Source organism: Tamandua tetradactyla, chromosome 7 (genome assembly GCF_023851605.1).
Source record: "Tamandua tetradactyla isolate mTamTet1 chromosome 7, mTamTet1.pri, whole genome shotgun sequence".
NCBI lineage: Eukaryota > Metazoa > Chordata > Mammalia > Pilosa > Myrmecophagidae > Tamandua > Tamandua tetradactyla.
The window spans coordinates 107,642,473-107,658,577 of NC_135333.1; the positions used below are offsets into that span (position 1 = coordinate 107,642,473).

At 36.3% G+C, this 16,105-nt stretch overlaps 1 protein-coding gene across 1 annotated transcript in view; it reads right to left on the reverse strand.

Annotated features, from left to right (window-relative positions):
- RPAP3 (RNA polymerase II associated protein 3) overlaps nt 1–14,627 on the reverse strand; it is a 62,914-nt gene extending 48,287 nt beyond the window's left edge. Inside the window, exons 1-5 of the mRNA XM_077170674.1 lie at nt 14,505–14,627; nt 11,644–11,827; nt 10,392–10,532; nt 6,896–7,018; nt 5,938–6,065 (exon numbers count right to left, since the gene is read on the reverse strand). Of these exons, the coding sequence (XP_077026789.1) occupies nt 5,938–6,065; nt 6,896–7,018; nt 10,392–10,532; nt 11,644–11,796 (545 nt within the window). The 5' untranslated portion in view covers nt 11,797–11,827; nt 14,505–14,627. The remainder of the gene's footprint in view (nt 1–5,937; nt 6,066–6,895; nt 7,019–10,391; nt 10,533–11,643; nt 11,828–14,504) is intronic.
- Nucleotides 14,628–16,105: the final 1,478 nt, after the last annotated feature.

The window sequence follows — 16,105 nt, forward strand, 5'->3', positions numbered from 1 at the left end:
AGAATGTCTAGTCTTTTCATTATTCTTTCTTCCTTACAGATGATCCAAGATTCTTTTTTTTCAATCATTTATTTTGTTTGAAGAAATTCATTTAGCCAATCTTTAAGGGAAGGCGTTTTAGTTTCCCAACTGTTTAAACAAACAACATGCAATGTGTTGGCTTAAACGATGGAATTTACTGACTCACTGTTTTGAAGCTAGAAGTCCAAAAATCAAGGTGTTGGCAAAGTGATGCTTTCTCCCGAAGGCAGTGGCATTCTGGAGCTTGTTGCTAGCGATACTTGGCCCTCAGCTTTTCCATCACATGGCAATGTACATGGCACTATCTTCTCCTTTCACCTGTGGGTACTACTGACTTCTGGCCTCTTCCCGTGGCTTTCTTCTTTCCTCTGCAATAATTTAATTCAGCTTCTGAAGGACTCCCGTAATCCATACAAAAGTCCAACCTGATTCAGATGGGCCACACCTTAACACAAGTAATATCTTCAGGAGATCCTATTTACAGTGGGTCCACACCCACAGGACCAGGGGTTGAGACCTGGACATGCCTCTTATGAGGGGCATGATTCAATCCGCAACACTGATTTAAAAATTTCTGTTAGTTTTTCTTTGACAAAGTTTCTTATTTCTCCTTCATTCCTTAAGGATAGTTTCTCCTTTAGAAACAGATTAGGAAAAGATAGTTTCACTTTTTTTAGTTTTCAAAAAGTACTTTCTTCTTTTCATAAAGAGAACCCCAACCCAGCCGGCCTCTTAGGCAACTTCTCCAAAGTCTTTAAGGAAGAGATATTCTATTCTTATGCAAACACTTTCAAAAAGGAGAAAAGGCAATACTCCTCAAATCTTTCAGAGAAGCCAGCATAACTTTGATACCAACATCAGACAGGGACTGTATAACCATGGAGAATTAAAAGGCAATCTGACTAGTAACAAAGATGTAAAAATACTATACAAAAATATTGGCAGTCAGTCTTCACTTTGCACAATAATGCAGCACTGCAGCAATGATCTTAATAGGTGAAATCATGCAAAGCAATCTTAATGATCAATTATGTGATCTTTAAAACTTTTATCAAAACATTAAAAACTCTTATTGTTGGTCAAAATTGCTTACAGAAATGAAAACAACAGTAAAATTAATATGTATTTAATACAGTAGTTTAATGCTTTGTTAAAAAAATGTGTCAAGAGTAGTTTGAACAATGTTTGCCTTCTTCTTCTTACTTACAGTAAGGAGCAAGCATCATTTCTATGCCTTGGCAACAGTCACACTCCTTTCTAAGTTTGGATCAGCTGCCAGCATTTTATCTTCTGCACTTTTAACATTGAGAAATATCTCCGAAATTTCCTTTAATGGGGAGTTTTTTTTGCTGGTGTCACTTCCTCATCTTGTCACATCTTTCTGCACCTATGTCAATTAAGTTAGTCTTCACTAAATTCCTATCGTGTGTATCTAGAGTATATCTAAGAGTGGCAGTATCAACATTATGACAGTCAGCTATTTCTTCTATCATTCCATTTATGTTAGATTTAAATATCACTTCTGGCATTGTCACTTTTCATTTTCATGCTGCACATTTCCCCTTGTTGGCCTATTCTCTTTTCATTATCCATTTTTTTGGTAAAATGTCACGTGGATCTATCACTGGTGAACAAGAAGGTAACATAACCATACGCTTTGCTGTCTGTGAGCAAACTGAATAACAGATGTGTGGTGACCAAGTGACAGATTTTGAAAGAAGCAACATGATTGGTCATGATCATATGCACATCTATTATTTACATAACAATTTGTGGACTGAAAAGCTAGTAACGAAGTTTGTACTCTATGCTATTACTCACAGTTAATACCTGCCGTAACTAAAATTTGAACTGTGTTTGTTAGGAGATTTGGTTTTATTCAAATAAACCAGGGTAAATGAAATTCATACATATTTATACAAAGCAAGAACTGGTTTTATTAGCAAATTAATGTAGCCATAGAGGAAAAAAGATGATATCAAGATAAATTAATCCCAGGAAAGGAAAGGAGGTTTAACATGAGAAAAATTTATGTTATTTACACCTTCAAAGAGGAAAACAACATAAGAGAAACATATGATCATTTCAACAGATCCATTCAGTGACTAAAAAGAAAAAAATACTCTCAGCAAGATATGCCTATCATTTGCCTGTTTGCTCTCAGATTCAGACTTGTATTATAAAACTCTGCTCTCCCAATATATAGAATGGTATATGTTCCCAGATTCCTTTGGTTAGAGTTAGGTTTGGCCAATGGGTGGCACTAACAGGAGATTAGAAGGCAGGAGAGGAGAGATCATTATACTTTCTCTCTCTGCTTCTGCCAAGGTCTCCAGGAGTAACAGATGGCTATGGGCTTCTGCAGTCCTTGGCAGTTCAAGCAGCAGTATCAATGGTTTCAGTAGAAGTCTCAAAACTGGCAGCAGAGAATACACTCCTGGGCTCTGATAATACCACTTATTCTCTTGTTCCTTGTCCTCTTATTCCTAGAAGGAGTAGTAGCTTTTTATAGTTATTAGTTTAAGAGTTACTTTATCCTCTCTGCTTTAATATTTTAGCCTTTTCAACTTTGAAATCCCCATATTAAAAACCCCATTTGAAATATTTAGGACTGTTTCTGTTTTCCTGTCTGGACCCCCGTCTGTTACACCAAGGATACAGGAGACTTTCTTAATTTGATGACAGATATATACAAAAACAACAACAGCATATTTCAGTTTTACTGGTGAAATGTCATAACATTTCCTTTAAGGTAAGGTACAAGAAATCTCATTATCACTGGCCAATGGACTTCTACAAGAAAAAGAAATGCAAAGTAAAGGATTGGAAAGGAAGAAGCAAACTGGACATTATTTTCAGATGATATGACTGCCTACATAAAAAACTCAAAACCATCTATAAAGATTAAAAATGATAAAATAATGAAAGTTGAGCTATATGGCTACTTTACTATATGCCAGCAACAAATACTAGAAATAAATATAACAAAAGATGTGCAAGACCCAATGTAGAAAACTATGTTGTCTCAAAGACATGAAAGATTTAACTTTTTTAAGTCTTTCACATTTCACATCACTTATAAAAAGGCACAAAACATAACAATATAATTCTCTACAAATTGATCTATAAATCTTATTCATATCAGAATCCCAATAGCATTTCTCAAGGAATGTGGAAGGATGATTCCAAAATGTACAGGCATAGCGTGGTGATATTGTGGATTTGGTTCCAAACCACCACAATAAAGCAAATATCGCAATAAAGCAAGTTATACAAAATTTGTGGTTTCCCAGTGCATATAAAAGTTATGTTTACACTATACTGTAATCTATTATGTCTACAAAAAAGTCTTTTAAAACATTAGTCTGAGAAAACAATGTAATTTTAAAATGCTAACCACATCTGAGCTTTTGCTGTTTCATAATCTTTTTACTAGTGGAGTGTCTTGCCTTGATGTTGATGCTGCTGACTGATCAGGGTGGTGGATGCTGAAGGCTGAGTGTAGCTGTGGCAATTTCTTTAAATAAGACAACAAAAGAAGTATGCTACATCGATTGTCTCTTCCTTTCACAAAAGATTTCTCTTGTAGCAATGCTGTTTGATAGCATTTTACCCACAGTAGAACTTATTTCAAAATTGAAGTCAATCCTCTCAAACCTTGCTGTTTTATCAACTAAGATTATGTAATATTCTAAATTCACCGTTATTTAAACAACGTTCACAGCATCTTCACCAGGAGTAGATCCCACCTCAAGAAACCACTTTCTCTGTTCATCTATAAGAAGCAACTCCTCATCCAGTCAAGTTTTATCATGAGATTGCCACAATTCAATCACATCTTCAGGCTCCTTCTAGTTCTTCCACTATTTCCACCATACGCATTTACCTCCTCCACCATGAAGAGGTGGAATCATCCATGAGAGGTGGAATCAACTTCTTCCAAATGCCTGTTAATGTTGGTATTTTAACTTCCTCTCATGAATCATTAATGCTCTTAATGACATCTAGAATGGTGACTCCTTCTCAGAAGGTTTACAATTGACTTTGCCCAGATACATCAGAGGAATCACTATCTATGGCAGCTGGCTTAGTAAGACTTGAAAATCGAAATGACCCCTTGATTCATGACTAGAAAATCGATGTCTGTTAGCAGGCATGAAAACATGAATCTCATAGTGCATCTCCTTCAGAGCTCTTAAATGACCAGGCGCACTGTCAGTAATATTCGGAAAGGAATCTTTTTCTTCGGGCTTAAAATATTCAGTAAGCCACATTGTAAATAGATGTCCTGTCATACAGCCTTTGCTGCTCTATTTATAAAAAGCACAGGCAGAATAGATTCAGCATAATTCTTAAGGGCCCTACAATTTTGGGGATGGTAAATGAATTGTGGCTTCAATTTCAAGTCACTAGCTGCATTAGCCCCTAAAAAGGAGTCAGCCTGTCCTTTGAAGCCAGACACTTTTTCTCTCTAGCTATGAAAGTCCTAAATGGCATCTTCTTCCAATAGATGGTTGTTTTGTCCACACTGAACATCTGTTGCTTCGGTAGCCACCTTCATCAATGATCTCAGTAGATCTAGATAACCTGTCTATATCAGTACTTGCTGCTTGACCTTCCAAATTTATGTTACGGAAATGGATTCTTTCCTTAAACTTCATGAACCAACTTCTGCTAGCTTCAAACTTTTTTTCTGCAGCTTCCTCACCTCCTTCAGCCTTCTCAAATTTGAAAAGAGTTAGAGCCTTGCTGTGGATTAGGCTTTGGCTTGAGGGAATGTTGTCGCTGGTTTGATCTATTCAAACCACTAAAACTGTCTCCATATCAATAAGGCTGTTTCACTTCTTTTTTTTCGCCTGGGCAGGCACCGAGAATCGAACCCAGATCTCTGGCATAACAGAACTCTGCCACTGAGCCACTGTTGCCCACTGCACTTTTTTACTATTCATGTGTTCACTGGAAAAGCACTTCTAATTTCCTTCAAGAACTTTTCCTTTGTACTCACAAGTTAGCTGTCTGGCACAAGAGGCCAGCTCTCAGACTATCTCAGCTTTCAACATGCCTTCCTCGCTAAGTTCAATCACTTCTAATTCAAAGTGAGAGACATAAAACTCTTCCTTTCATTTGGACACGTAGAGGCCATTGTAGTGTTATTAATTGGCCCAATTTCAATTATTGTTGTGTCTTGGGGCATAGGGAGAAAGACAGGGAATGGCCTGTCAGTCCATTCATCAATTAACAAGATCTATCAATTAAGTCAGCATTCTTATATGGGCATGGTTTGTGACACCCCAAACCAATCACAACAGTAATATCAAAGATCACTCATCACAGATCACCATAACAGATATAAAAATAATGAAAAAGTTTGAAATACTGCTAGAATTACTATAATGTGACAATAACATGAAATGAGCATGTGCTGTTGGAAAAATGAGGCCAACAAACTTGCTCAATGCAGGATTTCCTCAAACTCTCAATCTGTTAAAAACACAGTATCTGCAAAGTACAGTAAAACGAGGTATGCTTATACATAATTTTTTTCAAAGTAATCAGAAATTAATACCTAAAAATTTTTATCCAACCTAGCTTTTTTTTTCTTTTGTGAATTAAGTAAAGAACATCATTATTCAATTTTTAAAAGAATACCTCAGTAAAACGAATTACGGGAGTAATTATAAGGTTTGAGAATGCTAATGCTCAAAACTGTAAGGTCTGAGAATGCTAATGCTTAAAATTTAAAATGGCTAAAATAAAACAACTTGATAAAAGGGAATAAGCAATAAGAATTTACAGTTGAAAAAAAGTATTACATTTTTAAACTTTTCCACACACTTCATCAACAAAACTTTGTTTTTTTAAAATCAGTTTTCATGTACACATAAATCAATCGCACACATTATGGAAATTCCTTACTTTTTCAATCTGAAGTATGCTGATGCTCTGTTTGTTGGCAACACAGGATTGTATGGATCAGCATCCATGCCTTTGGAGTAACAATCGATTGCTTCATCATATCTTCCTTGTTTAAAGTATTTATTGCCCTGAAAAAGCATGAGTCAGTTATATTCTGGCACAGAATTCCAGACCATTTTCTTTCACTATTATGCATCTCTTTCTAGCTCATTAGCTGTATGATCAAAGCTAACAAAAAAGAAAAGAGAATTAAGCAAAATAGTCTTTCTAGAAGTGCTTAAATTTACTATATAGTCATGATATTGGCACAACCAGAGAGCCCTGGCAGAGAAAATGAGTAAAATAACTAGTATTATACTTTTATTTACAATATTAAGCTACAGAAATCCAACGAAAGGAAAGCATCAAGATGAAATGTAATCTGAAAAGAGCTTCACTTCTATGAAAATCAATATAGCTGGTTTTACAATAATGAAGCAACCCTAACAGAGATGCTGAAATTGCAGCTAATAACCAAAGATGGTCTATGATATGAAGAAATAGAAGTATGATATGCATGCCAACAATCCGTTGCTGATTTCAGGTTACTTCAGTCCACTACTAAAAATCCTGGAACAATTCCAGGTACAGTCCAAGCAATTTACATAAAATATAATTAATTTAATACTCATAACAACCCACTGAGGTTTTGTATTCTACATAATCATCTCATTTTTGAACAGAAAAAAAAAACTGCAACACAGGCAGTCTAAGAACTTGTCCAAGGTCACAGGATTTGAATTCAGGCAACCTGGTTTCATAGCATATACTCCTAATCACTATGCTTTACTGCCTACCAAGAGGGATGTAGCCAACAACATTTTTTAACACTCCCTAAACTATGTTGAAGAAATCTTAGGAACCACAATCTTTTTCTACATATCCTGCTTACCCGAAGAAACCTAAAGCTAAAGAGTACCTTTTCTTTTAGAGCAAGAGCCTTCTGTGTGTCTACATGAATCCCATCTTCTTCTGATTCTGATTCTTGAGACACGGAATCATGGATACTGTCTTCTTTGTCAAGCTCATCAAGGATACTGTCCTGAAATCAAAAGTTGATGAGCAGTATTCATAATTTAAAAGCCATGCTCAAAAAAAGTATGCTCAAATAAGTATAATTTGTCATATACAACCTAAAGACCTAAATGCCTATAAAAAGCAATCTAAACAACCTATCATTGTTAAGATTATAAACAGAAAAAAAATGCTCTTGTTTAGAAAGCTGAAACTGACCACTTAAAGAATCTGACCTTGAACTTATCAACAAGTTATCATAGGATCCATAAATCACTCCTAAATCACAAACTATTAACAATGAAGTATTAAGAAACTCATTAGAAGTTTGCAAACAACCCTAAACTAATGTAATTAACACCTAAAAGAAGAGAAAGGGTTTTTTCTAAAACATTCTTTCTTTCTTACTTTAAAACAACAAAAACTGCCTATAGAACATTATTAACTCCTGATCTGCACAAGAATTTATGAAGGAGATATAATTAGTAAATGTTTTTCATTTAAGGGAACCAAAACAGAGGTCTGTTAACTCATTTAGAGATACTCAGCTTGTAGGTAGCCAAATCTAGACTTGAGTCCAGGCAGTCTGGCTCCTCCAGGGAGATCTCAATCACATATATTCCAAAATATAGCTGACTCCACCAAAGAAAAAAATATAACAAGCAGTCCAGCAATTCCTAATCTCTTTTGACTCACACATTCTTTTCATGGTAATAAATGTCAGGGACCTTACCAGAATTTTTAAAAATCTTGTCATTATTTTAGTACATAGGATAAAAGAACGTTTTTTTTAAGGACTGAGAAGTTCATTAAAGCACAAATAAAATATTTTACTATTATATACACAAAATCCATTTTGCATTTAACAAATGTCGCACTATTTTTAATTATTTATATAAGAAAAAGGAAAATGCTTATAAATTAAAAAATAAAATGAAATTCATGTTTAGTTTCATTGAATGAACATTAAAATATAGACTGAAATTTAGCTCTGTGTTTTAGCATGAATACCCTAGGAACATCACCAGCCTACCAACACTGAGGCCAAGGCAGTACAAACTCTACTCTGCTGCAATGTGTAGAAAACCATTGGCAGCAGGACACCAAAGTAGTTGCTTCCATCTGAACTAAAATGGAATAGTAAATAAACACCTGTGTCTTATACAGATACACTAAAATGACAATGTCCAGCAGTGTAGTACAATCATGATGCCAGTGTCCATACAAAGCTGGAATTCAATAAATAACTGCTAAATGAGTAAATACTGTAGGAATTATCTATATATGAAATCAGCTGAGCAATGACTTTTAGGAACGAGCATATAAGAAGATGAAGAGATACAAAAAGGAATAGGCTACATAATAAAGAGCAAAGTTACAAAAATGAAGACAGGCTATATAGTACGCAGTGGAGAAGGAATAACTTGTATGCTCCCAAAGCAGCATTTTCAACATCAATAAATTCAAGACCCAAAATTATACTTCTCTTGCACTGGGACAATATTGAAGCAGATGGCAAACTATTTAAATAACAGTGTCAGCTCTCTTTTGAGTCACTTAGCCTTTGATTTCATAAAAAAAAACACGACTAATCTAGAATATTGTTTGGCAGTATCTTCTAAAGCAAATGTGTATGTATAAACTATGACCCAGCAATTCCCTTTCAAGGTCCTATGTCTTCCAAAAAATGCTTATAGCAGGTTTATTCATAATAACCCAAAACTGGAAGCAATCTAAATGCATGTCAATGGAATGGTTACAAAAATTGTGGTACATTCACACAATGGAATGGGCAATGGTGGCTCAGTGGCAGAATTCTAGCCTGCAATGCCGGAGACCTGGGTTTGATTCCTGGAGCCTGACCATGTAAAAAACATCTAAATAAAATAAATAAATAAATATTCACACAATGGAATTCTGGTCAGCAGTTAAAAAGAACAAACTACTGCTACGCACAGTATGGACCAATCTCATAAACATAATGTTAACAAAAGAAACCAAACCAGAGTACATACTATATAATCTGTTTATATGAAATTCCCAAACTGGCAAAACTGATCTACAGTATTAGAGGTCAGAAAATGGCTACCTTTGAGGGGGTTATCAACTGAATGGGATGCTGGAAATGTTCTATATCTTGATCTGGATGCTGGTTTCATACGTGTGTACATGAGTAGAACTTCATCAGGCTGTACATTTAAGATTTGTGGACTTTACTATATGTATGTTATACTGCAATAAAAATGTTATATAGAAAAATGTCAACAGTAAACATAAAAATCATAATAATAATTCACTCTGGAGATAGAGGGGGAAAGATGGGATAGGGAAGGAGCACACCTATAACTTCAACAATAATGGCAAAATTCTCTTGAATTTTGAGTTCATAAGTTCATTTTATTATTATGCTTTACAATATATATCTACATATTCTTCTGTGTGAACCAAATATTACATAATAAATACTTAAAAGAAAAAGAATAAAAAGGAATGCATATTTCAAATTTGATTATCACAACCCCTCACACCTAATTAAATCATCCACTGAAGTGGATCAAAGTCTAGAATAAGGATAGCCAATAGGTTCCTTTTCATAGGCTGACTTCTTTACAGTGGCTGCTTGGAACACTGAGTAGAGAGTTCTAAGGCAGAGTACTGGTAGAAATTAATTTGCAGATTACATTGCGTGTCGTGTGTGGGAGATGGGAGGCATGCACCACACATTTGCCATACCTAGTCTAGAAAAATGAAGCCTACCTTCCTGGGATCAAGACAAGGCTACTTTTATTCTCACAGAGACCCAGACCTAAACCTAAACAAAAATAAGTCTCTTTTAATAGTATTATACAGATCCTTCAGTCTATAAAAAAAGTAATATTCTGGGATTATTATTATCTTAGAATCTTGGCAGTTTAGGGATGGTAGAAGGGAGAGACGTGAGTGTAACTGTAAAGGAATAGCACGTGGGAGATCTTTGTAGTGATGCAATAGTTCTCTATCTTGATTGCAGTAATAAGTATCTAATCTACACATAGGACAAAATGCCATAGAATTATACACACATTGTTCTGATCTCAATTTCCTGGTTTTCATATTATACTATAGTTAAGTAAAATGTAACCACTGGAGCAAACTGGATGAGGAATACTACTGTACTATTTTTGCAAAGAAAGAAAAAAATAGAAAAAAAGAATCTGATTGTGTTAGCCATTTATCACTAAAAGAGGACTGCGGAAGAAAAAAAAATCCACATAATTTAAGAGTTAGGGAATTATTTTAATTCACATGAAGTAGTTTATAAAGAGAAAAAATAGGTTGAGAGAACTCTATTTTTCATTTATTGGATTACTTCAAGAAAATTTTATTTAAATATTAAGAAGCACATGACTAGATTAACTTACCACATCAAGTTTTGCCCATGCCTCATAATCATAAGATTTTATTCTGTTTTTTGTGTTTTCTTCTTTGGTTTTTTTAGAAGACTCTTTAGCTTTGCGTTTCTTCTTTTTCCTGAAATTCCCATTTCGAATTGGAGGTAAATTCTAAGGGGAAAAAAAACCCCACAAAGTTTTGAGCACTGCTGTACTCCTTTTTTGTATAATTAGTGATGTCTGAATTTCTCACTGAATTGTATTTCCAAGAACTTTGTAATTTTAAAATTTAATTTTGTGTTTAAAAATACTAATTTATCATCTTTATTGAGAATAATTTATGCCTGAAAAGTTTAATCATCCTTTGATGAATGCTGAACATTGTTCAGTCACAAGAAATGTATTACCTAAAAATTCTAATTATAAATTTAATTTGAAATCTTAAATTCAAATTTCACCAGCTACCTGAACTTTAGTCTTAGTACAATAAATTAGTAGTAGTACAAAGGCAAACTGAGTTCCTCACATCACGTATGTAAAAACCTATCCATGCAGGATTTAACAAATGAGCATGATTACTGAATCATCATACTGTCATTTCTTTCAGTTTCCAGTATCTTAGAGAAGCTAGAAGTAAAAACCTAAAATTGTGAAATTGTAACCCATACCAAACTCTGAAATCTGTTCTACAACTAATTGTTGTGATGTGCTTTGAAATTTATTGCTTTTTTGTATATACGTTATTTTTCACAAAAAAGAAAAAGTTGTGATGATAAAAAAAATATTCCTTCCAATGTTCTGGAGCAACTAGAAGGAAAAATCTGAAATGATGGAATGGCAGCCCATGACAAACTCTGGGATCTGTTCTGTAACTACTTGTAGAAGAGTGCTTTGAAAATTATGGCTGTTTTTCTTTCCTGGCTTTGTTTATATGTTACATCATGCAATTAAAAAAAAACTATCCATATTTAAATACAGTCTTAAGAAAAACATTTGACTGAGCCTTGGATCTATCTGCATTTTTACAACAATAGTGTACGTTAATATATCATTAAACAGATACCTACATATGATGCTATTTATTTACCTTTAAATACCAGTACATGGTCTTCTAATACAGCTAATAAAATCATTTAAAAAATTTTTAAAAAGCAGAATTTAAAAAAATGTTGACAGTAAATATCTCTTAAATTCCAGTATTTCCACAAAACATTTTTAAATATTTAATTTATTCTAAAATAAATAATTTCACCAAATGCTAAGTTCAGAATTTTTGCTTTACCTCTTCAGGAACACCATTCTGTCTCCTTAGTTCCATATCCTTTTGTTTAATATCTTTTTCCCAGTTTTCTAAATCTCTCATAAAGTCTTGTAGTTCTTCTGCATTTTGTTTCACTTGGAGTTGTAATTCAACTGATTTATTTGTTGAAGTCATTATGGTCTGCAGAGCTTTGAACACCCAATCTCTGATAAGAATTAAATACAATTATTTGGACTATTTTTCTGACATCTACCTAACGATTTTTTTCATCACTTCATAAATGGCTAAATATCATGGACACAAGAGCCTAAAGTGATGCTGAAAAAAGAAAACAGTAATTTTCAGAATGAGTCAATATTTTGCTGAATAAATGAATGAAAAATAGACAAGTGTGGAAATCCTAGCGATGCCACATGAATGAAAGTCAGTAAGACTGAAATTATTAAGAAGCCTATGGTAGAGACTGACATCTCTAGAGTTTATAAGGCTATCCCAATTACCTCCTTTACTCCTCTTTCAACATTTATTCAGCTTTTACTGTGTCAGAAGTCCTGTACCAAGAGTTAGAGATGCAAATAAGACAAAGTCCCTTGTCCAGTGAAGAAAACAAAATGACTGAAGTACTAAGCAGCAAGTATTACGGTAAGCAGAATTTCTCAATCTTGACTCTACTGACATTCTGGGTTGGATAATTCTTTGGGGGAGGAGGGGCTGTCCTGTGCATTAGGATGGTTAGCACCATACCTGGCCCCTACTTACTAGATTTCAGTATTATTCCCTGCCACCACCACCTCCACTGATTATGACAACCAAAAATGTCTCCAGACATTACCAAACATCCTGGAAGGTGAGGGAATAACCCATGGTTGAAAATCACTGTGTTAGAAATAAGTATGGATGCATGGGACTGATCACAAAGGATGGACTTAGATCAGTTCACAAAGGATGGACTTAGATCAGTAAAGTTTCGTTCCCAGAGGTTTGAAACTTTAGCTGAGTTTTAAAAGGGCCAGTCAAGTGACTAACAGGGAGGAGTGGGCAAACAGAGAAAGGGACTGTGAGAGAGCATGATGGATACCAGATGGATCTTTTCTTTTGGCATGGGCAGGAACCGGGAATCGAACCTGGGTCTCCAGCATGGCAGGTGAGAACTCTGCCTGCTGAGCCACTGTGGCTGGCCCACCAGATGGATCTTGACCCACCAGGCCATGAAGTCTAACACATACTCTGAAAGCTATGTAAAGGTATTAAGAGTAAAATAAAAAGAACTTTGGATGTCGAATTGAATTGAGGAACTGAGGAGCAGAAAACGACTCCAAACAGTACTTTAAATTTCTGGTTTGAGAACCTGGAAAGATTAGTGATGCCATTTTGAATCAAAAAATACAATTTAAAAAGGAAAAGAGATTTCAGGTTTGATGACAAATAGAAGATTATTTCTGTTTGGAACATACTGGATTTGAGTGCTTAGGTGACAGCAGGAAGTTGTTATACAGGGCTGGAGATGTGAACTTGGGTGGTCTCAGCATTAAGATGTCAGCTAAAATCATGGGTTTGGATATGTTCAACCAAAGTGAGTGACTACTGGGGGGTGGGGATAGGGACGTCTCTGGGGAACAGACAACAGAAGAGATGTCAACATAGAAAATTATAGCAAAAGCACTTCGAGAGCCATGAGGAAGACCTGGTGCGTAACGTCACAGAAAATCAGAGAAAATGAGTTCAAGAAAGTGTCAAACGCCACACAGCGCTCATGCAGGAGAAAAGAAAAGGCATTATTTCTAGTCCTGTAAAGATCACTGAGAGTTTTACTGGGAATTAAAGAGGGTGGAAACAAAATGAGCTAAGTAAATGATAGCACATGGGGATGAGAGTAAACTGTTTTTAATAATGTAAAAGATTTATTCATGAGTATGGGGGAGAGAGGAGACAAGCTGAGAGCAAATATAGTAAAGAGGATGAGTAATGGGACAAGGTCCCCAAGAAGAGGGGAAGAGATTCAAAACTAAAGGGGGGTGGGAAGAATAGAGCGGGAGAGAGGAAGAAGGGATTAGAAAAGGGATTAGTCTGGGACCGTTAAAAACACCTCACTGAGCGTTTTATCGCTCTAAGGAGAAAGAGGTGGTTGCAAGGTATCTAGGTCTTCTGACCTCAAGCCTTAACAACCACACCAAATTTAAGCTTCCTTCCAGCATGCTCATCTGGATCTTCTCTCATTAAAAAACAAAACTAGTGCAATGCTTTCCTGGGGTCTCTATGTATTATATATATATATATATATATATATATATATATATATATATATACACACACACACACACATATATATATATATACACACACACACACACACACACATATATATATATATACACACACATACACACATATGGGGAAAAAAAGCTAGGAAGCTACTGAGACGCGGTAGGGGTCGAAACCTTTTCCACTTCACCCACCACCTTTGTTACTCTCATGGAACCTGCGATAGGGCCCGGTAGGAGAAGGTAACGAGAAACTTCCAGTGGCTGGGGATGTATCACATTCACAACCCATAACCGGACAAACACTGCACACCACGCCAAGGAGGCAGGCCCAAGCTGGCCACCTCAGGACGAATGCCCAGAGGCAGGTAGGCAAGCGGGCCTTCCGCAATACAAAACTTTCAGGCCTGGGCCGCGCCGGGCGAGCCCCTGTCGTGATCTAGCGCCCCGGGACCCACAACCCTGGCTGCAACCGCGCCGCCCCCGACGCCACGCCTCCGTCGACCGCCCTCGCCCTCTCCGCCTGACCCGGAACCCCCAGCCGCGCTCCCCTCCTTCCACCAGGCGACACCAAGACCTCCTCGGATGCTGCAGCCGACAATAACGGTAAAGGCTGCTCACCTCACCAAACGGTTACCACACTCGCCACCTCTTTAGACCCGCATCCGTTCACGCCGGGCCCGCCTTCCTGGGCTCTCCCACAATTCCCCGCGTGCCCTCGCTCCGCCCCCTGGGCCCTGCGCTGGAGCGTGCGCGGAGGGTCAGATTACAGTGCGGCGCGTGACCCATCAGGGGAGGACCAATTTAATGCATTGGTGGGTGTGTGGAAGCGAAGTTTGACGGTTCGCCCTGCTTTCAATATGGCTAAAATTCACGAGACCACCCCAGAACGGCAGGGCCATCCTCTCTTTTTTTGATACACTAAATAATAAAGCCTTGACTATTTCCCTGGAAACAGTTTTATCCGTAGTTTGCCTTGCCGGTGTCTAAAGGACAGGTCGGGACATTTGTATGATGAAAGTGTCCGAAAGTTACTGCTTCTCTACCATGAAAGGACGAATATAAACTGGTAACTTTGGGACCGTGGCAGGTTTTTTTTTCTTTTAAGTATTTTTTTGGCGAGCCAGTCCTTCGTTTAACTCCTTCTCATCTTTTCTAAGTAAATTTCCTTTTTAAAGTATTATATCTCTGAGTCTTTCTTTGACGTGTCAGTTTTGTCTGTCTTTAAATGTGCCGTGGCTCATAGAGAAGAAATAATATTTCTTTTACCATTTTTTGACTCTCCTTCCTGTGAGAGGCTTCTTTCAGTGACATGACCGCTTTAAAATTGTAAAACAAAACAATTTTGAAAGCCCACTAAAACACAAACAAACCTTTTCATTCGAGATAGCTCTGTGATCTCAAACATTAGCCCCAAAACCCAGATCAGGCGTTCTTCCAGATTAGGGAAAATTTTTAAAATACCGATTTCTGGGTGATATCCTCAGAGATAATTTAATTGGTGTGGGGTGCTGCCGGAGCATTGGGATTTTTCAAAGCACAAGGTAGAGCCCAGTCAAGGCAGGGTACCGCTAATCCAGAAGCTGGTCATTAAAGATCCATTATGGAGTCTTCACTCAAAGGTCAGATAGCACTAATTTCCCACAGTTTAATTATTTGTTATCTTTACACTTTAAATTCATAACCAAACACTATGTGCATCATCAAAATATTTACTAATAGAATAATTCTTTTTAGTTGTGTTGGGGGGTATATCCTCACCTGGTTCTATTATTTCATTTTTCCATAGATGCATTTCTTTCTGATTTACCATCTGCTTTACTCACCTATTATCCTTACTGTGCATTTCTATTGACCCCTCTACCTCCTCGAGATTAGGGATCTTTGTGTTCTGTGATGGATCCTGTCACATAGGAAATGTTTAATATTTGTTGAATGAATATTTAATAAATGTAACAAAGTCAGTTATGCAAGTAAGGCATGTCATTCACAATTACTGTTATTATCTGGCAACCTCCTTATGTGTTTTATATGTTTAAATTCTAATGGTTAGTGGAAATACACGTGAATGTTTCTTACTCCAGGGGTAAAATGCTTCAATTAATAATGATTGTAAACACTGCTTATTTTATGTATAAAAACAATTGTGATCTCTCAAATAATTAAATGAGGAAATATTCCAACAGTTAATATGAATCTTAAGAGATTAAGTAACTTTTGAT